The 23,482-nt window shown below is 36.1% G+C and overlaps 1 protein-coding gene across 2 annotated transcripts in view; it reads left to right on the forward strand.

The window, feature by feature from the left end:
• FSTL5 (follistatin like 5) overlaps positions 1 to 23,482 on the forward strand; it is a 580,413-nt gene that overhangs the window by 47,027 nt on the left and 509,904 nt on the right. For both annotated transcript variants that reach the window (XM_084768539.1, XM_084768540.1), the window contains exon 2: positions 14,007 to 14,148. In XM_084768539.1, coding sequence (XP_084624665.1) covers positions 14,023 to 14,148 — 126 coding nt within the window. In that variant the 5' untranslated portion in view covers positions 14,007 to 14,022. The remainder of the gene's footprint in view (positions 1 to 14,006; positions 14,149 to 23,482) is intronic.

Here is a 23,482-nt window from a genome sequence, read left to right on the forward strand (position 1 = left end):
TGGACACACCTCTTATGATGGGTTCATGTACTTGCCTTACCGTCATTTTTCTCATGTGGAAGTGAGGTTGCTCCTCATGTCTGCTATTTGATATTATGTTCTGTGTTGAACTATGTTGATCTTGATTAAATTTTTATCTTTTCCTTATTTACTATTTTATTTTATTTTAATTGCATAAAGTAGCCTACCTACACATTTATCTATCATTTATCATGTATCAATCAATATCTATCTATCTATCTATCTATCTATCTATCTATCTATCTATCTATCTATCTCAACCATCATCTCTCTATTATCTATGTGTATCTATATATCTTTGTATCTAATTTCTATCTTTCCATCATCATCATCTATATGGTTAATATGTGTGGGTTCATTATATATATATGTATATATATATATATATTTAATGTGTGTGGGTTCATTAACTATGATGCACATGTCAAGGTTAGAAGACAACTTAGTGGAGTCAATTCTCTCCTGTCATTATGTGTTCTAAGAACCAACCTTAGGTTATCAGCTTTAACTGCCTCTGTACAGTTTCTCGGGCCCTGAAATTTTTAACAACTGTTTTAAGAAAACAAACATTTACCACATAACATACTTTTAATATATGACATTTTCATAAATCATATTTGTTTTCAGAGTGCACATACATTTGTAAAAATGTATTAACACAATTCAGAAAACATGATTTTTCTCCAGGCAAACTGAAATAATGGTGCATTTGCCATTCAGTCTGTTTCTGAAATGGTAACTAGTACTTTAAACAAAATTTAGCATTTTCTTTCAGTGTCTAATGAAGCTATTGAAAGGTATAATCAAGTAGAATGTGTACAGTTTTGTTCAACTGAGTGACTAAGGAGTCACAGAAGTTAATATTCCTGTTTTGTAAAGTGGAATTAAAATAATGGTCATCATTGTTTACTCAATACTTAATTTTTTCCTACCATCCTATGCTGGGAAAAGGGTATACTGAATAGCTTAAAGTTTTTTCAGCTCAGCAAACTACAAAGAGAGATATCTGGAAAGTTATACTGTGTGAAGTAAGATGCGATTCAGAACTAGGAAATGCTGTGTCAGCATGGGCTTCAAAGCCAATCCCCACGCGATTTGGAAGCAGTGTGGAAGATATTGTCCTTCCGACATCATTGCAACGTGTGTCCCATATTGTCGTTTACAATATTCTTTTGCATAGGAGCTTTTTATGAAGCATGATCACATGTATAAAAAGTAGAACAGTGTATCCTTTGCCTTACAGAAACTTTTCAGTTTCAAGAGGTCTCATTTATTAAATGTTGATATTAGAGTCTGAGCTGTTGGAGTTCTGTTCAGGAAGTTGTCTCCTGTGCCAATGAGCTCAAGGCTCTTCCCCACTTTTTCTTCTAATAGATTTAGTGTATCTGGTGTTAAGACCCAGCTATACCATTCCTGGGTATAGAACCAAAAGACACTCCACCAAACAACAAGGACACTTGCTCAGCTATGTTCATAGCAGCGTTATTTGTAATAACCAGAATCTGGAAACAACCTAGATGACCCTTAACAGAAGAATGGATAAGAAACTGTGGTATATTTATGCTATGGAATACTATTCAGCTTTTAAAATTTAAGAAATCATGAAATTTTCAGGCAAATGGAAGGGACTAGAAAAGTTCATCCTGAGTGAGGTAACCTACACTCAGACACCCATGGTATGTATTCACTTAGTAGTGGATTTTAGACATATAACACAGGATAAACATACTACAATGCACAGAACCAAAGAAGATAAGCAGCAAGGAGGATCCAAGGGAGGATTCTTAAATCTCACTCAGAAGAGGAAATAGAATGGACAGAGGTAATGGTTAAGAGAGGGAACAAGGTAGGATAAGGAGCACAGAGAGATATGAGGGTGATTAGACCAGGGGAGAGTAGAGGTGGGAAGGTCTGTAGAGAAAAGAGAAACTGTGAGCAAGGCCATCACTGTAACAAGCTGGAGACCTAAGGGTAGGCTCCTTGGAGGATACACGAGGGACTCTGTCAGAGTCCTAGTAGCAGCGGTCATAAAGGCTGAAGAGGATACTCTCTAACTAGACAAGTCTCCTAGTAGAGGGAGGGGAACACCAACCCACCACAAACACTATGACCCCAAATTACCCCTGCCTACAAGATATGCAGGGATAAAGGTAGAACAGAGATTGAGGGAAGGTCCAACCAATGCCTGGCTCAATCCAAGACCCACTTCATGGGAGAGACCAAACCCCGACACTATTAAGGATATTCTGCTATGCTTGCAGACAGGAGTCCTTGTCCTCTTAGAGGCTCCACTCAGCAAATGCTGAGACTCACAGCCAAACATTGGGCAATAGGTCTTTGGAAAAGTAGGGGTAAAGAGAAAAGGACCTAGAGGTGACGAGAGCTTCACAAGAAGCCCAACACAGCCAACTACCTAGGGCCCAGAGGGGCCTTCTGAGGTTGAAACACCAACTAACACCTTTCATGGACTGGATCTAGGCCTCCTATGAAGATGTAGCTGACAGGCAGCTCAGGATTCATGTGGGTCCTCTAGTAAAGGGAACATTGGTTATCTGTGACATAGACTCTCTTGCCAGCTTTTTGATCACTCCCCTCTGGCTGGACTACCTTGCCAGGCCACAGGGGAAGAGGACAAGCTCAGTTTTGATGTGACTTGATGAGCTGGGGTGGGTGGGAGAGGCAACTCCTCTCTTCTGAGGAGTAGAGAAGGGGGGCTGGGGGGAGAGTGAGTGAAGGGGGGACCAGGAGGTGAGGAAGGATAGTGCAACAACCAGGATGTAAAGTGAATAAATTAATTTTAAAATTGGAAAAAAAGTAGAATGATAGAACAGAAGTCTGCATGGAATTTGACTTAACCTGGGACATACATGCTTCAAAAATATCTACCATTTATAAACTTAGGCATATTATCTCTTATAATCTTATTCTCTATATGCTACTGTATATAACATCAACATATGCCAAATTTATTTTTAGAATTAAATTCTGTGCAGTGTCATTGGCCTATATCTAGTATGATACGTACGGTCTATTTTCCCCTTCTTCTTCTAACTGCGTAGCACAAGGAAGCAGAGACTCTTAGTTTTCAAAGTTGCGTTTGCTTTCCATGATATTGGGTAGATGGAATGTCTGAAACAGGTGAAATGCTAGAGAACACATAGCTTTTTTGATGAGACCCCACTTTAAAGAATGTTCAACCAGTATTTTAGACAGGTACTAAATTACAGTTTCACATGTAGTTCAGCTATTAATATGAAATTAGAGCGGTCAGAAAGATGACATTGTTGTAACAACAACTTGCCTAATGGATGCAAGGAATGCTTTTCTGGTCCTTTTTAATTTCAAACGCACCAAAGAAGAAATCTTGTTTGTCCTAAATTGGGGGGGGGGGGAGCTTTTAAAGGAACCTTCAAAAGAAAGCCCAGCTTTGTGCAAGGTACAAAAGAAAAACTTATCAGAGCAGCAACTCACCTCTTGGCAGGCTTCATTTTCATCTCAACTTTGTGTTTTTAATGAGGTGAAGAATATTAAGCCTATTAATGGATTTAAAATTAATTACTAATCACCATTTATTTATTTATCCAAATATATTTATTGAACATATACTTTGCGCTAACTTCTGCTCTAATTCACAGAACTAAACAAGAAGTCCTGACTTAGAGTTAATTTTTTCATTTAAATACAGATGAAAAACAAACCAGTTGGTACATATTATATCAAATAATGGCAAGGATTATGATGTCCAGTAATTCTACTGCAATAAAATTTTCATTTATCCCTTTTCAAGCGATTCATTCACTACCTTAAATTTCTTTAACCCCTAGAAACATTTAACTTTCTATTTGAATTAAACCTACCAGAAGATTCACTTTTGGGCCTTCTCTCTTCTTCAGACACACCCTTTTCCATCTTGTATCTCGATTAGAGGAACCATGAATATAAGAAGCATTGGTTATTATACCCTGCCACTATGATCTTATTGAGCACCAGTTTCCTCTTCTTTCTTTCTATCTATCTATCTTTCTTTCTTTCTTTCCTTTTTTTTTCTTTTTTTTTTTTTTTTTGGTTTTTCGAGACAGGGTTTCTCTGTGTAGCCTTGCCTGTACAGGTTGGCCTCGAACTCACAGAGATCCACCTACTTCTGCCTCCCCAGTGCTGGGATTAAAGGCATACGCCACCTCTGCCCTGTTCAATTTCCTATTTCTTAAAGCTACTTTATACCCTCTTTGGCACTCCAATGAGGCATCTTGGAATAGAGATTATAAAAGTAGATTATAGTATGTCCTATTAGATCTATATTTTCACACATCTGTGGTTTGAATCTACTCAGAGGGGATGAGTTAGCATGGGTGATCAGACTAATGGCACTGGATATGTTATATACTGAGATCACAGGGCTCAATTCCTCTGTTTCATTGAATTCTAGGTACCAGCAAGGTAAAGCATTTTAGCTATCAAGCATCTTCCCTTCTGTTTCAGAATAGAACAAAGGGTTTGCCCTAAGATGAAGAACCCAGGTACATAGTCAGTACTGACAACCCACTTTCATATTTACATGAATGCAGATGAGATCATATCTGAAATGAACCACTACAGTGAAATTCCACTTAAAGGAGTTGTAGAAAACCTCAGCAGAAGTCAGCAAAGCTGGTGTGACATTGTCAGAGGTTGAAGAAAAGTGTTGATGCTAGTGACTTGAAACTCTACCATCTCAAGACAGTGTTTAGCAGTGCTATCATGTAGCAAGAGGCAGCTGAAGTCCCCATGCTTAAAGTCTACAAACTGCTTTCCCTGTCTGCCACACTTGATGAGGTTGGCAAATTTCTATCTTTTGACAGCACTGCTCCCCCAATCATAGATACTACGCAATGATAACTTCAGCATCTTAAATTCTATATTATATTTTCTATCCTTAAAATGGTATACTTTATTCATTTTACAAAACCATAAGAAGGAAGTTCCGGAAAGAAGGAAATATAAATAATTGCCAATCAAACAAATTTGAATTTTGAAGCCATGTAATTGAACTAGACGTCATCACCATAAGAAACAGCAAGCTGAACCATATACTGAAAAGAAAGTATTTTTTCTGCATTACTTTATATTTTTTCTGTTTTAAATTAGCTGACAGTTCCTCAAAATTTTTATAATGAATTTTAATCATTTTCACCTTCCATATCTGTGCTGGCTAGTTTTATGTCAATTTGACACAAACTAGAACCATTAGAGAGGAGGAAACCTCAATTAAGAAAATGCCTTCAGGTATGATAGGCAGATTTGGGCCCAGGGGTCCTGCTCAAACTAAGGCACCAGCCAAGGACAATACAGGCGGTAAAGTTTAAACCCCTACCCAGATCTAGCCAATGGTCAGAACATTCTCCACAGTATAGTGGAGAGTTGGATATGACTTTCTCACGTACTCTGGTGCCTTACATTTGACCATGTCCCCTGGAGGGGGAGACCTGGTGGCACTCAGAGGAAGGACAGCAGGTTACCGAGAAGAGACTTGATACCCTATGAGCATGTACAGGGGGAGGAAGTCCCCCTCAGGAACAGTCATAGGGGAGGGGAATAAGGGGAAAATGGGAGGGAGGGAAGAATGGGAGGATACAAGGGATGGGATAACCATTGAGTATAACAAGAATAAATTAATAAAAAATAAAAAAAATATAAAAATGCTACTTGAGATATTAAAAAAAGAAAGAAAGAAAGAAAGAAATAGCTGCAGAAGATCCAGCTGTAGGAGATTTTCTTAATTAGTGATGGATGGGAGTAGGGGGAAATCACAGTGGATGTGAGGCCATCCCTAAGCTGGTGGTCTTGTTGGTCCTTGGTGCTATAAGGACGCAGGATGAGCAAGTCATGGGGAGCAAGCAGTAAGCAGCATTCCTCCATAGATTCTACATAAGCTCCAGTCCCCAGGTCCCTTGCCTGTTTTAGTTCCTGCTTTCACTTCTCTCAATGGCTGTCAAATAAAACCCTTTCCTATCTAAATTGTTTTGGCCATGGCTTCTCATAACAGCATTAGAAACACTAACTAAGGCAATTCTTCTTCAGTCTACCCCTTTTCACCTGACACCATTCCTCTCAACAAGTCCTTTTCCTACTTTCATGTTCTCTCTCTCTCTCTCTCTCTCTCTCTCTCTCTCTCTCTCTCTCTCTCTCTCTCTCTCTCTCTCTCTCTGTGGTGTGTAAACCACTGAGTTTAATTAGAGTTATTTCCCGGAGCATAGGTGGGAAGCTCTTCAGTGGAAGAAGGGCAGAGGAGTTGTGGCTATACTACTGAAGTAAATGGCATCTATAATAGGCCCTTTCTTTTTCCATGATGAAATGTCAATAGGCCAAATCTTGTGCAAGTCTTTATACAGATAATGATGGCTGCAGTGAGTCCATGAGTTAAACGGCTGTTTCATTTCTCAAAGACAATTTTGTGATGTATGTCTTCCAATCCTTAGTTTTTATCTTTCCACCTTGCTTTTCGCTGTGTTCCTTGAGCGCAGCTGCATTGCGTTCACCTTGGAAATGTCTGTATCATTCCTGGAAGATGGCATCCCATAGCCCTTCTTCCTATCTTCTGGGCCTTTTATTCTTTTTATTCTAAGACTTTTTGATCAGGCGTTTTGCAGCATCCCTCTCTGGTCAGCATGCACCATCACTTATTCTGAGAACTTTGACAAGTTATGGGGTTTTGAATTAATCACCATTGGTTGTCATCAGAATCTTTTCTGATAAAGGCAACACTTCTGATCTAGGAAGTCTATGTCTTTGACCTAGAATTATTTTCTTTCTATGCCCTTGGATTTTGATTTTTTTATAGTTTTTTTTTTAAATTCCTGAGAATTATATTCTTGAGGGTTCTTTGTAAAAGCTATCATTTTCTATGAATGAACTAATTCCTCTACCCTGTCTTCAAGTCTTGTTTTGTCTTTTATGTCATCTATTTTGTTGACCAGGCTTTCTACCCAGTTTTTAAAAAACATATTATAATTTTCATACCCAATTTTATTTCATTTGGATTTTTGGCATTTGTCTTTATTTGATATTTACCTCTCATGTCCTGAATCATCTTCATTAGTTCAGTTAGCCATTTGTTTCTATGAATGGGCTTCAATCAGGAGATTGTTCTAAATTCATTTGGACTCCTTGAACTCTTTGTGTGTCTTTACAACTATTTCTTTAAATTGTGTGTTTTGAGATTCCTCTAAGTTTTCCTATCAAAACATTACTATAAGATTGAAGGTATTGAGGAGGAGCCATTGACTTCATTTCTCATATTACTTATATTTTTGTGATGGAACCTGAGCAACTTTGCATATGGTTGCTGGTTGTATTTTCTAACATAAATTTGTAGGCCATCTTTATTAAGTGAGATTTTTTTTCTCTTTTGTTTTTTATTTCTCTATTACCCTGACTTGACTGGTTTTCAAGCAGGGAAAATGTGTTTGAAACTCAGGATATTAATCAGTGTATGTTTTTTTGTGTGGAGGCTGAGGTGATTCCAATCCAGTGACTACTTGGGGAGGGAGTGTCATTGAGGTCCTACTGGCTGCTGGATCCAGGTCCTGGGTCAGCTCAGAGAGTGGGGCTGTGTGTTCTTATCATCCACTGGGAACATTAATAACTTCTTTACACTATACACTGGATAGCTGAGTAGTGTTCAGTGGTCTGATCCCAGCTGTCATTTGTGTGACTGTCAAAGTTTGGTCACAGAGCAGGTGGCAGGATGGGGTAGAGGTTTCTTATCACTGATGGTTCTGTGCACTACTCTGGGAAGGTCCAGGAACCACACAGAGCACGTGGACTCAAGAGACTGTATGTTCCACTTTTTATTAGAACAGGAACTTACAGGGTAGCCCTGGCTGGCCTAAGAGTACCTATGTTGACTATAGTGACCTAGTCTAATTGGGAAATCAATCCTCCAGTGTCTGCCTTGCAAGTACTTGAAAAATCAGACTTCCTCACCAGTGAAAAATGTTTTTATTAAATTTAGTTAAGATAACAATTTTTATATACATCTGCATTTCCTATCAGTTAAAACTGAGGTATTTTTATGCTTCTATATTAATGAAGGGGTTACAAGATGCCACAGGGCTATTGTTGTATCATATATTTCTGGCTGGTATTTTACTCACATGCTTTTCAGTGTTTCTAATGTGCTGTCAAACAAGTGCCAATTAACTGTTAAATTTAACAGGTTGTCAGAAGTTACTACAGTAAAAACGTTCAATTATGGGATTGGTTTCTGCCCATTTACAATTTCTAGTGCTCCCTGTGGGGACAAATTAACTTTGGATGATGCTATGTTATCCTAAAGAGCAATGAGATGATTCTAACTACTTTCTGCATCCCCATTAAGAAGATGCACTCGCCGGTTGTGGTGGTACACACCTGTAGGGTTTTCTGAAGGAGGCAGAGGCAAAAGGATCACGAGTTCGAAGAAGATGTGCTAATTATTCTTCTGGTTGCTGTGGTAACACACCTAACAAAAGCTATTTAATGAAAGAGGAGTTTCTTTTGGCTCATAGTTTGAGGGTACAGTCTTTCCTGGCTGGGAAGGCATGGCAGTAGCAACAGCTATTTATATAGCTTGAGGAAAATGAGGCATTTGATGACATTGTGTCGAAGTCACTGAAATTCTCAAGGCACAAACATAACACACCCGCATTCTTTGCCAGAACATTACAAGAATGGCCTTGATCCATCTTTCTGAAACATCATGAGAACTCTTTTGCTCTCCCGAGTCCCATTATGTTTTGTTTACACTAGCCCAGGGACTTTCTAACCTCTGGTTCTAAACTCTTCTATGGTCCTTTCACAAACTAGTTCTAATGGTCCATGAAACTAGGGCCAGGCTCATCACAGCAATGCCCCCATTTCTTGGTTTATTTCTCTTTTGTTTTTTTTCTTTTTCTTTCTTTTCTTTGTTCCTTCCTTTTTTCCTTTCCTGCCATCTAATGGTTCACCCTACACTGATAAGATTAAATGTTTATCTATTAATAACAATTGTAGTTCTACCAAGGAAGAAGTAATTTGACATTTATTTATTTATTATTTATTTATTTATTTATTTCAGTTTTTCAAGAGAAGGTTTCTCTGTCTTGGCTGTCTTGGACTCGCTTTCTAGGCTAGTCACAGAGATCTGCCTGCCTCTGCTTCCCAAGTGCTGGGATTAAAGACATGTACCATCAAACCTGGACTGTTTATCTTGGTCCATGATGCTGAGTAAAAGGACTCTAGTCATGTAACTTTTAATGAGATGAACCATATATTTTTAAACATTTTTGCAGAAATCTTCTTTATGAAGATTTGGACTTCAAAGTCATATGTGTATCAATGAAAATAATAATAAATTATTTTTGTAGTTTTTAATTAAGTATTGTTTTATCTTTTACATATACATTTATAGTGTTACACATATATACAATAAACTACCTACATCAAAAAGAACCGTGACACAATCAGGAATTACATAAGTGTTACATTCTTAGTGTTTTGGATATTTATATTTGTCAGCCTTGAAGAAACCATCTTTCCTATCTTAGTGCATCTGAAATTCTGGATGTAAATCAATATCTATCATATCTTATCATTATCAACTTAAAACATCTATCTAGACCTAAAAACATCTTAACCCCAAAGCAACTAAGTTTAATTGTAAAATTAAACTATCTGGCCTTTTAATATTTTTTTTAAAGGTATAGCTTTGATAGGAAAAATAGGTTTCACATTCATATGCCAACTAATGATGAGGTTTATACATCATTAAATCATGTTTTATTTGGGATAACATTTTAGAGCATTTTTAAAACAAACCTAGAATGTATAGATAGGAGGTATGCACAGTTATATTATAGGCTGTTGCCTCTTTCTCACAAGCTACAAACCTATTTAGCAGGTTATACTTCTGAGTATTGTAGACAATTGTAACACAATGGTAACTAATTGTATATTGAAACATATCTGAATATGGAAAAGTCTAGTTAAACACACACACACACACACACACACACACACACACACACACAAGACTGAAAAGCAGACAAGTTTTATGAGGAACTCACCATGAATTGATCTAGGAGATTTAGAAGCTGTTTGAGTGAGTCAGTGAGTCTGTGATAAGCAAACTCAAAAGCCTTGGGCATTCCTGAACAGGACTGTAGACTTTATAAACATTGCACACTTATTCTTTCCCCAGTGCCATTTTTTTTGTTTTTGTTTTTTCCTCAGCCATAAGCTCATCTGAGTACAGTTCAACACTTTAATTTATAAGTTTTATATAAAATTAGCTTTTGAACATTTATAGGCTTCATGCTGTGGAGAGCTTGGCATTACAAAATGGATTCCATTTTTTGAGTTTTTGTTGTTGTTTTGGTTTTAAGTTTTTATGAGAAATAAAGACCATGAAGTTGGGTGAGTGAGAAAGATCTAGAAAGAAGAGTTGGGGGATTAAAAAAATAATATGATAAAAATATATTACCTATATGAAAAATTTCAGATTAAAAAGTAGTATTTTAAAAATATAAATACGCTGTACAGCTATTCCAAACATTTTCTAAAATAATATTAAAATATGTATATTAAATATTTACTAGTAATAGAGTCATTTATGAGCATAATCAACTGGGATGCTTGGGTCAACTTTGTTATTCTTTGCTATGATTGGCAGTGCAAAATAGTCATATATGAAGTAGTATGTAATATCACAAGAACAGGAGCAGTGTTCTGCGCTATAACAAGGATGCTGTGACAAAATTGGAAATAGTGGTCTTTCAGTTTCATTAGTATCTTATGGGACAACTATCATAAATGTTGTCTGCTATTGACTGAAATGTTTTTATTCATAACTGTGCTAGACTCAAAATGTGCATGCTGACTTATTGATAAACAGAGCACAGTGAAATTTAAAGAAAAACTTCTTATTACCTGCCTTTTCACACAAAAGTCATTACAGGAGAATGCTATCTTAACCATAAGTGTGTAGAATTTTATATACCAAATGTAAATGGTGTTTGGCACAATGTATTAAATGAATTAAATTGTAGTCCGTGTGTGCATGTGTGCATGCGTGCGTGCATGTGTGTGTGTGTGTGTGTGTGTGTGTGTGTGTATAAACATACAAGGAACAGAGTAAAAGAATGCCATTGGGAGAGGAACAGGGACTATGACCTTCAATGGACTCTCTTATGAAGTGTCTACCCTTACCTCTCCTAGTCATGGCGGCACAAGGCTTTTGCAGTCTTCTCCACCCTCCTGGTTAAGTTCAAGGACAGCATACGTGTTATGGAAGCTATCCCTATTCCTGAGCTGATCTCTTTTTAACCATCTGTTCTCCCTTATATTTAGAATATTCACTGTCTCATCAACAAATATTTCTCCCTGAATTAATGATTAAACTGTGTGTCAAGATGAAGGAAGAGTTTATACATCACTTATAAAAATATATTTACACTTGCATTTTGTGTGTATACTTAGATTATTCATTACTGTATGCATCAGAATGAGAGAAAGGAGATGAATGTAAAAGAAAATATATAGTTTTCTGAGGTTCTTACATGGCTTGTAGCAGAAGTGTAAATAAGAGTTGCATCTCGCATTGTCTGACAGCAAAGATAAACCAAGTTTTCTTATCCTGTGAATGCAAGGGCAGTCATTTTTTTTTTTATTAGTTTGTTGAAGACCTTTTAGGTGCCAGGTATATGGTAGATCCACATGACTGATGTAATGTTAAAAATGTGAGAAGCAAAACAAAATTAACTCTCACGTAGTTGTTTGTGTGTGTAAAGGTTAGAGAAGACAGACATATGATTTGCTAGAAATGATTAGCGGTTTTCAAAGATAATAAGGATATATAATTACAGGTAAATGCTGCCAAATGAAAGAAAATAACATATAAGAATGAGAAATAATTTGGGAGTAATATTAAGGGGTGTTGTGTGACTTGTCCAGTAGAGGCAAGAACAAATATCTATCCATCCCAAATATTATACAAATGATACCCCCCACCCCAAAAATCCATTCACTCCTAACTTGGTGAATTGATGATTCATTGGGGTTCCTTTAGAAGCATAGTTGGGAGGTCTTATAGAGGAGAGTGGATGCTGATGCTTTGTAACAATTATGTAATATGTGCTTATTCTTGTCTTATAACATGGGTAGTATTGGTTATACATGAGGAAGTTAAAAGTTACTTCAATGGAGACGTAAAGAAGGAATCAAGAGTAAAGGGGCAGAAAAATAAAACAGATAAAATTGAAATTATGTTCATATTTTTAATGCTTTCAGAAAATCCTGGAAGTAGGGGAGAAACCGTATCTTTTCTTGTTTGTTTGTTTTTCTTGGTGTTTTTGTGAGAGAGGGTTTCTATGTCTCTCTGTGTATTTTTGGCTGTCCTGGAACTTATTCTGTAGACCAGGCTGGCCTCAAACTCATAGAGATCTACTTGCTTTTGCTTCCCTAGTGCTAGGATTTAAGGTGTGTGAAACTACTGCCCAGCCGAGAAACTAAATCTTAATATATGAGTGATTTCAGTATGTTTAAAGATGGAAGAAAATAGTTGAGAAGAGTTTAAAATACATTAAATCTTGGGGTTTAATTGGTTTAAGTTCTCAAAAATTTATTCATATCATTGGTTTAAATATAAAGAGACTAACTCTTCTATGTTAATTATCAAGGAAGTGTCCTGGTAAAAGTCTCAAAATGAAATGCAGTTTTACTCAAAATATAAGGTTACTGTATGTTTGAAAGATAGTCAATGTTTACGCAAAAACTTTATGCCATTTTGTATCTTTTCTGCTTTATCTAAAATATAGGATAATCCAAATATCAAAAGAGATTAGTGTAAATTGTCTGCACATTATCATCCTAAGATGTATTCTTTTATTTTTATTATTTTTATTTTTTTTAGATAGTAAACTGTGTGGATTTATTTTGTATTGTGCTTAAATATAGCACATATAGTTATCAAAACCTTAAAATCTTTATGTAAAAGTGTCCTCTGTTCAGTATAATCTTCATCAGAGAAGAGAGTTAAACATGATTGTTAATTACAATAAAGTAAATATATTCATGAATTATTCATTTATAAATATAACTGCCTAAAATATCTCTTAAAAGAATACTTTTAAAAAAGAATTATTATTTACTATTTATACAGTATTGTGCCCACATGTGTATGACAGAAGAGGCACCACATCTCATTATAGATGGTTGTGAGCCATCATATGGTTGCTGGGAACTAAACTTAGGACCTTTGGAAGAACAGACAGTGCTCTTAACCTCGGAGCCATCTCTTCAGCCCCAAGAATACTCCTTTTAAGAGAAATATTTTTAATTAAATTAATATTTTTATGTTTACATGCACATTTATATTATTACACATATACAATAAACTATGTACAGCAAGGAAGACCACGAACCAATTAAGAATTATAAAAATGTTACATTCATAGTGTTTTGCCTATTTGTATTTGACAACCTTGGAGAAAACATCTTTCCTATCTTGGTGAGTGTCCATTGAAATAATGTTGGGACAGTTATTTGTAGCTCAAGAGTCCTTAACAGAGAGCTAAAGTGTATAGTGTTTTAAAGAGTTACTCATCAAATATATTTAAAGAGAAGTTCAAGCTTATAAGTATACCTACAACTATATTATGTACAGAGTAGTATTCATGGTTTATTTCTTCTCTAGTCTACTTTTTTTTAAAAAAAATCAGGCCATACACACACACACACACACACACACACACACACACACACACACACACACTCACATTATCTTTTGTCAGCCTGATTTTAGAAAGCAGGTGTGTTTTTTATGAACAGATGGGCAGTATTTATTGGTAGATGTCTATCTATTACATAGGCATGTGTCCGTAAGCTCTGATTCAATGCATAAGGATTTCTCAATGATATTGAAAGTTTTTTAAAATGTATTCCTTTATCATATAACATAGTTTCTCAGATTTTCAATATTCTAATTTTGACAGGAGAAAATCAATAAGGATGTTTAAGTGCTGGCCAGTCATTTTCATGGTTGGATTCATCTTCCAGGAGTCCGAAGGGAGGCCAACAAAAGAATCAGGATATGGCCTTAAATCCTATCAGCCTCTTACAAGATTACGACATAAGGTATGCTACAGCTGTCAAGCTACACAAAGTGCCTTCTATTTGTGAACTTAGAGATTAGACATAAGTTTACTATTTACTTAGGGCTACTCACTTCTGAACATGCTTTAAATAATTTTCCTTCTCTATAATATGAAGCCTTAAAAATCAGAAATAGCAGCAACTGAAAATTTACAGTTTGGTGAATAAAAAATACTTTCTCAATGATGAATAGAGACAGCGTTGTTATAAAACACAATACACTTGGTAGGTATTGGGAGATAGAATATTTGTAAGGGGTACATACTGTTGCTACAAAGGACCTGAGTTTGGCTCACAGTTTAACAGGCAACTCACAACTGCTTACCATTCCAGCTCCAGGGGGTCTAGCATCCTCGTCTGTATTCTATGGTCCTTGCATACATATGCTCATAAACCTACAGGCTCATACATACATACGCACATACTTTAAAAAATAAAATTATCTATTAAAAACATACCATTAAAGTTCTTCCTGAGTATTAGTAATGATTTATATACCAAGAATTATGAGTGAGTCATTCAGTTAATTTCTACTATGTTCTTACAAATCTTAAGAGTGTCTTAAATGGCAAACTAAGTCTTACTTGCTCTATAAAGATACTGCCAACACATATATTTGTAATGGTGAAATTAAGCCTGAATAGAAATTATTGGATATTTTAATTTAATCAAAAATCATTAAATTGTAGGTTCCTTAACAGATAAAATGAGAAGTGTTTTGAGGCGAAAATTTTTTATGTTCAATGATTTCAACCTTAAACAGTTTGTTTTATATCATGTATTTATTAAATATTATTTGCATGCTTTCTCTTGCTTTAAAGTGTATAGCCCGAGGTCAGAAACTATATCTTTCACTTTCCTGTGCATATGAGACATTGTTGGAGTAAATCTATGGTAAGAATTGTTGTGTAAAATGCTTAGTTATAACTCACTGATTTTCTCAAAATATAAGACAATAGGTTTGTACATCACTGTGAACACTTTTGAGAATTTTTAAGTTAAAAGTACATGTTAAAATAACAAGATACTTATCTAGGCTATTTAATAGGTTATAAGAGAAAAGATAAAATTAAATGAAATAAGCTTGAGAACATACATTTTCCAAAAATTGCTATAATATTTTTATCATTATATGTCTATTTCTAAATCACTGGGAATGATATATTATTGTTGGCACAAATTATGAAAATACATTACTTTTAAACAGTGGCTCTAAGATTAAGCTATAAAAAGCATCTAGTAAGGGTTTGTATGTGTGTAAGCGTATATGTGCTCAGGTGTGTGTGTGTGTGTGTGTGTGTGTGTATGTGTGTGTTTGTGTGTGTGTGTGTAAGTGGATATTTAACAAAAAATGAAAGAAAGTAAACTGAACAAGCCACAGGAAGCAGGAGAGTAAGTAGTATTTCTTCATAGTCTTTGGTTCAGTGCTGAGTTCATGTTCTGAGTTCCCTCAATGAGCAACTGTGATTGGGACAAGTAAGCCAAAGAACACCCAAGTTGCTTTTTGGTCATGGTGTTTTTCAGAGCAAAGAAAGGAAACTATGACAACCTACATCTTCAGATCATGTTGAGACCAAAAAAACAGGGCTGATTTGTCAGATCATATTGAATGATACAGATATGAGCAAGTGCATACATATTTCATCATCTGCAGCTGTATATGAAAATGTGATTAAAATTTATTTGTCTGTATCTTGTAGCAAAAAACGAGTTACAATAAACTTGCCATGCTAATTATAGAAATCTTAATTATACTCCACAAGTATATGTCTGAGGGAGAGCTGATTGTGTCTTTTTCTAATGTGTTTATCCCATTACATTTATGCAGCATCATTGGAAGCAATTCCTTGGCACTCAGGGACTGCAAAACGCAGTCAACTAAATCCAAATGCCACCAAGTTCTGCTTTTACTTATTACGTTTCAAAACTTAGACATGGAGTACTATTGCACAAGCTACTTTCTTAAAAATTGTCCTTTAATTATGGCATAGCCTGAGACACAGGACTGCTTTTCCAGTTTATTTGGATGACACTATCACAATTCAGAGGTGTGAGGTGAAGTAGCTTTCCAAAGAGCAAGAGAATACAACAGCCATTATCAATGAGACAGGAAAAATAGGAAGGCAGGGTAGAGGATGGGATGATTTGCCCTAAACTTTAACAATGATCATAAAGCAACGTGACACTGACTTGAGAGAGAAATGTCTGCTTTTTAGAATAATCCCTTTGCTTCCCTTAAAATGGAAACAGCTGTATTTTCATATTGTTTTCTGAAGTGTTTACTGATAGTGGTTTTAGCTTGGCTTAGTGCAACCGTCCGGCAGACTCACTTGGAAAAATAGGAATCACCTGGGTCATCGATGATTTTACTATCAGAAATTTGCATTTAGGCATAATACAATAACTATTGACTACCATGTGCATTGTGAAGAATTTTGAAATTTTGAGACATTGGTAACACTTGAGAATTAGTGCAGTTGGGGCAGCACATGTGTCTAGATGGTTATTATAGTGGAGCTGCCCTTCCATTTAACTCTCTAAATTAGGTCCTATAATTTTATTATTTCCTTCAATTTTTAAAAAATACTATTAACTTTTTTCTTTATGTCAGCTTCTTTAATTTCATGGACATTCTCATGGATGAAATGGATTTATTGCTATTTTTATAGATAAGAGAATATGATTTTATGGATGTTTAGAATTTGTTTGTTGTAAAGCCACCCAAGACTATAGGTTAGGATTTTAAACTAGTGTAAATAATTTAATACAAATTTAAAATAAAAAGTTTTTGGGGGGCATTTGAACTCTGTGCTGTGAGTTTACCACTTTGCCTATATTCCTATGTTTGTGTTTCTTGAAAAAGTGAGATTATATGTTTTATTGTGCTTATTCATTTTATTTTTAATGTGTGGATGTTTTGGCTGCATGAATATATGTTCATCACTCGCCTGCTTGGTGTCTGTGGATGTCGGAGGAGGATATTGGAATCTCAAGAACTGGAGGTCACAGATGGTTATAAACTTCCATCATGTGGGCACTAAGAATAGAACCTGAGTTGTTCACAAGAGCAACAAAGCTTCTTAACTGCTGAGCCACCTCCCCAGGCCCTGGAGTAGATGTTTTGGTCTTTTTGTGTTAGATAGTTAGCTGCATTAACCCTTCCTTGCCAGGTAACTCATATACTTGCCTGCCATCTTGACCTCTCATTGTCCTCTAATTTCATTACTACTCTCTCTCTCTCTCTCTCTCTCTCTCTCCTCTCTTTTTCTCTCTCTCTCTCTGTCTCTCTCTCTTTGTCTCTCTCAGTCTCTCTTTGTCTGTCTGTCTGTCCATCTCTCTTCTTTCAGACAGGGTTTCTCTGTGTAGCCGTTGGCTATCCTGGACTTATTTTGTAAACCAGGTTGGCCTCAAACTCACAGAGATCCACCTGCCTCTGCCCCCAAAATGCTCCTTCATGTCCGGGTTCGTTATTTATTCATTCATTACTTATTTATTACTACTTCTTTAAACTATATATTTCTCCTCTAGGATGTTTTATAATTTCCACATACCCTGAAACAGGACAAGGAGGACAGAATCTTTGGAGATATTATGGCACTTTCCTAGAAACATTTGGAGTGTTGTCCACTTATCAACCCTTTGATCTTCCCATCTCATGAGAATAGAGGACTTTTTAACCTTCTGATAGTATGCGGGGCAGCAATGAGCTTGACTCCAGTTCTGGTCTTTTACTGGCCACTGGATAAAACCTTCTCTTTTTGCCTAACAACCTGTCTGTAGGTCACTTGCCCTATTCTAGCAGCTTAGAGAAAAAAACTTGTGGAGAGAATTAGGTAATATTGTGGCCTGTGATTTAGGAATGGAAGAGCACATTTGCACGAATATTTTATAACAACCGAACATCTCCTAGAACTCTCTTTTATCCTATAGCATGGCGAATCGTCATCATTTACCTATCCAGCCTGTCCAAACACCATGATAAATGATATATCCCATTCATCAAAGTATCATGGAACAAGGAATGGAGGAAAGATCTTTTTTATTTTACGTCACTGAATTTGAGGTGCGCTATCTCAGTGTGGTCCCTGCTTCTCCTCACAGAAACTGAGAAATCTAGAACTCCTTCCCATGCTGACCACATATAAATCCTGTGGAATGGTGCTTTCTGTTTCTTTTTGGCTCCTTGTTCATGTTCATTTATGACTTTTTCTGATCTTCATTTATCCCTTATTTCTTTTTTCCTTCTACTAATTGGGTAGATACAATTTCTCGTGTCAAGTTAGTCTCTTCTTATTTGTATAACCTGTAGTATGCATGTACTGACAGTTCCAAATCTTAGCAAGCACTTTACTGTCTGACAGCAAATCTTACCTGTTTATTGAGCTCCTGTCTTCTTTGCTTCTGCTCTATAGTTCTGATAAACTGGCACTGTATTGGCTCACAGACAACTGCACGAGAATAGTAGTGTTCTTTGAGTGTATCTAATGGGACCACTTAAAGCCCTTTAAATGTTTGTATCTCTTTTGACCAGAGTGTCATGTCCAGCTAACCTGGCAAATTGAAGTTGATCTATGAAATTAAAAAAAAAATCAGAAATCAAAGTATTTCACTGTGAGGATCACTGTGTGGATGAAGGAAAGAGTGTGAGAAATTTAATCATTCATGAGAGGATAGCTGTTCACAGTGACACAATAGAATTCAAAGAGCTGATTTGTGAGGTATGATTTTTTTCTTCTTGTGCTTTTGTACTAACACTGATAGATGTGGCCTAATGGAAATCAGCAGGAGAGATAGAGCAGCAGAAAGAGATAAACATTAAAGGGACTTCAGACTCCCAGTGCTCAGAAGCAGGGACCTCTAAACAAAGCAAGACCATTACTTTCTAACAGGAAGACTGTTGGCAAGTCTTAGAAATTACCTTGGTGCTAGCAGGAAATTTCAAAGAGACCATTTAAATGCTAATTGATTATTCTAAGGTCAGGAAACAATTTTGACTACTCTTTGAAAGAAAATCTGGGAGCAGGGTTGAGAGGAGTTAAAAACTTACTGTGAATAATTAGTTAACTAAATGTTAAAGGGCATACTGGTTAAAATGTATGCATACATTTATTCCATGTATATAAAGAAGGTTGAATATGATTAAAATTTAGATTTGTTTTAAATAAATACCTTGCATTTGAAAAATAAGGATTTTTAAAAAATACATTTCTTTTCCTCTAAGGAAATCAATCCCAGTATCAATTAATGTCTCTTCACCCAGTCTTCTGACTGTCCAAGAACTGAGTCTTGAGTTATATAACCAAAGTTCATTAATAATTCTATAATCTTTATTGTTAGAGAGATTAAGTCTAATCAATACCACGAGTTTTCACAAGAATTAATTTTTTTTTAATGCAGAACAAGAAGATTGCCATGACATCTAGGCCAGCCTGGGCTACAAAGTAATTTTCAGGCTATCTTAAGTGTGAAACCTTTGCCAAATTCAAAGAAAAGAATACATTTTTTTATTGTTTAAAAGATTGTGATAACACTTGCTCAGCTACATGTTTTACAAAAGTTCCAGTCATGCAAGATGACTAATCTCTAGAGATCTGATGTATGATGTGTGGGGTACAGCTTACAGTCATGCATTTCTAGTTATTTGTGTTTTTAAAATATATTTTATTATTTTATTCATATTACATCTCAATTGTTATCCCATCCCTTTCCCATCCTCCCATTCCTCCCTCCTTCCCATTTTCCCCTTATTCTCCTCCCCTATGACTGTGACTGAGGGGGACTTCCTCCCCCTGTATATAATCATAGCTTATTAAGTCTCTTCTTGGTAGCCTGCTATCCTTCCTCTGAGTGCCACCAGGCCTCCTCATCCAGGGGACGTGGTCAAATATGGAGCACCAGAATACATGTGAAAGTCATACCCCACTCTCCACTCAACTGTGAACATCCTGTCCATTGGCTAGATCTGGATAGGAGTTCGAAGTTTACTGCATGTATTGTCCTTGGCTGGTGCCATAGTTTGAGCAGGACCCCTGGGCTCAGATCTGCCCATCATGATGTTCTTCTTGTAGGTTTCTAGGACCCTCTGGATCCTTCTATTTCCCCTTTCTCCCATGCTTCTCTCATCTAGAGTCCCAATAGGATGTCCTCCCCTCTGTCCCACTTTCCTGGTAAGTGAAGACTTTCATGGGACATGCCCCTTGGGCTAGTGTCCAGATATAAGTGAGTAGATACCATTTGATTCTTTCTGCTTCTGTGTTAACTCACTCATTATGATAATTTCTAGGTCAATCCATTTGTCCACAAATTTTGGGAATTCCTTGTTTTTAATAGCTGAGTAGTATTCCATAGTGTAAGTGTACCAGTTTGTTTATCCATTCTTCTACTGTGGGACACGTAGGCTGTTTCCATGATCTGGCTATTATGAATAAGGCTGCTATGAACATGGTTGAGCAAATGTTCTTGTTGTGTGCTGGAGCATCTTCTGGGTATATTCCAAGGAGTGGAATAGCTGGGTCTTGAGGAAGCCTTATTCCCAATTTTCTGAGATAGTGCCAGATAGATTAAAGGAAACCCATGACACTTACTGAGTTCTTCAACACAGTCATGTAGTTCTAATCAGTCTGCATTGTAATATCTTCAATATAGCTATGGTTTCTTTTCTGGAACCCTCATATGGTCATAAGTATGCCTGAACAGGTAAACTAGAGTAAATGATAATAATTCCATGGCTCAGCCTATAAGATTTGTGGGAGCACAAAAGCTGTTTAGATTTTTTTCCAATATGTATTGAGAATACCACTTGGAACATAACAGCAAGTCAGAATTAACACTTAACACATCTGTTTAAATTAAAGTACTCTGGGAGCAAAGTTGATTAAAAAAACATGTGTGTGACTACAGATTCTCGCTCCCTTCCTACCCAGTGAAAGTCCTCTTAAAATCTTTATGAAAATAACTTTTGGAAGTCTTGTTTATTATTTCTAACCAAAGTTTAGTTGTCCTTCTAGGGAAAATTGGCATTTCATGGCCATAGTTACTTTGCTTACCCTAAACAAACACAGAGATATAACTGGAGGATGGAATTCCTCAAATGAGGCTCTATGACAGAAAAATCATCTTTGGTTCCTTGGGAATGAATTCTCAAGGAAATAGGTGTTTTGTAGAATGGTGTTCCTCTTATCTCTGTGATCTCAGATGAGAATATGTTACATAAAGCTTCAAAAATTTCTGTGAATTGAAAAAGTAGTGTTTTCTTTTGAGAAATTCAACTGTTGAAATGCAAAAGTATGCTGAATTATCATTCTGCTTTTTCAAATTAGAATGAAGCTAAAAATGTAGTCAAACAAAATAAAGTACATAGCACATGAAAATTAAACTTGCTTGTTAGGATCCCAGTATATTCTGTTATATATAAGTTTCGGCACATGTAGTAGTTTTGTTTCACACAAATATTTATTTTTCTAATGATCTATGTCACAATTATGCTTCTTAGCCCATTCAATAGGGAGGTGTGTGTGTGTGTGTGTGTGTGTGTGTGTGTGTGTGTAGCACATGACTTTTCCTTCTACTTTCATAATAGTCATTGATCATTTCATTGATGATCAACAGTGTATAACACATTGTAAAATACATTGTCATTGCTTTTTTGTTTTTTTTTCCTGTTTAATTCCCAAATCTTCTTACCATTAGAGCTAATTGTCATTTTTATTGTAGGAAAAATGAGGCAAGAGCATATTGGAAACTCATCTGAACCCGTATTAATTGATAACATTTTATTACCACATATTTAGAAAACAAATAATTTAAGTATATATGAATGTTTGGTGTGTGTGTGTGTGTGTGTGTGTGTGTGTGTGCATGTACACATAATATAAGAAAGAAGGGCTACGATGTAGAGCAAGTAAAGATATACTCATCTGACCTTTAAAATTAATAAAGTTGGCATTTGCTGTCATTACTTCAATGTTCAGATGAATTACATATTATTCCCTGCATCTTTAATTCTTAAACAATTACATTGTGGGTTCAATTAGTACAAGTTCTATATTACAAACAGAATAAATGTCTTAATTTACGAGCTTGATATTCATCATGTTTCAGTGATTAAAAACATTGTAGTATATAGAAAATGGTGAGGGCGATACTATTTTTACCTACTGTCATTCCTTTATTATTTTTTCTTTGTTTACTCACTTTACATCCTGGTCATAGCCCTATCCCTCCACTCCTTCCTGTCCTTCTCTCCCTCCCTCTCTCCCACTCCCACCTCCCTGTTTCTCAGAAAAGGGAAGCCCCCTTCCCATCCACCCCAGATCATCAAGTTCCATCAGGACTGAGCATGTCCCTTTCCCCCTGTGGCCTAGCAAGGGGGAAAGGCCTGCCAAAGGGAAGTGACAAAAAAGATAGGAACTAAGTCCATGTCAGAGACCTGCGTCATTTCTTAGAGCTGAGCTTTCCTGTTTTGACAGTTATAACAATAGAAAGAATGCATGTTGTATACATATATAAACATATATACATATTTACACACACACACACACACACACACACACACACACACACACACACACACTGCAGTTAGGACAACAGAGGGCTGACAACTCACATTCTTCTTTGAAGATGATATAAAGAAGTACTGTAACATGAAACTGGAACCCATATTTCTCACCTTTTTATTGTGTTCAACATTCTAGCCTCAAGCAAATACTTTCCTGAGTGTATTTTTTTTAACCAACAAAAAGCACATTTACTTACTGCAACACATATTCGTTAAGTACCTAGTACATGTGTGCCTTGAACAAAAGATTTCATATTGAATTCTCTAGAACTTGCCTTAATTCCTCATTTGACTGTTAGTGGAGTGAGCATCTCAAATGAATTGGCTGAAAACATAATTCAATGAAAATATGATTCAATATGTTTTGAAATGTGTAATAAGGCAAGTGTCTCTTAGGGAGAGCCAGCACAAAGTTTGCTTTATCGTAAGCTGTCTACAAGAAAATAAATGAGGCAATTAACTGTGCAAACAGGCTTAGATTAAAGGTGTTGAGCTTAAGGATTCTGACTGAGAATGTATTTATCAGCTTGGTGGATTAAACAGAGAACCTTCACCAAAGGATCTGTCAGCCATTATAATAGAGATGTCTAATAATAAGTGTCTATTTTAATAGGCAGTCAGCCTAAAGCTTGCTCAAAAATCTTAACAGTATTATTTGTTTCTCTTTTCCTTCTACCACAAGTTTTAGTAATAGATTTTAGTCATATGGGACATTTTAAGTTAACAACAAAAATAGTAAGACAATACATAGATTGTCAT

Source organism: Acomys minous (genome assembly GCF_964271855.1).
Source record: "Acomys minous genome assembly, chromosome: 19".
Lineage (NCBI taxonomy): Eukaryota > Metazoa > Chordata > Mammalia > Rodentia > Muridae > Acomys > Acomys minous.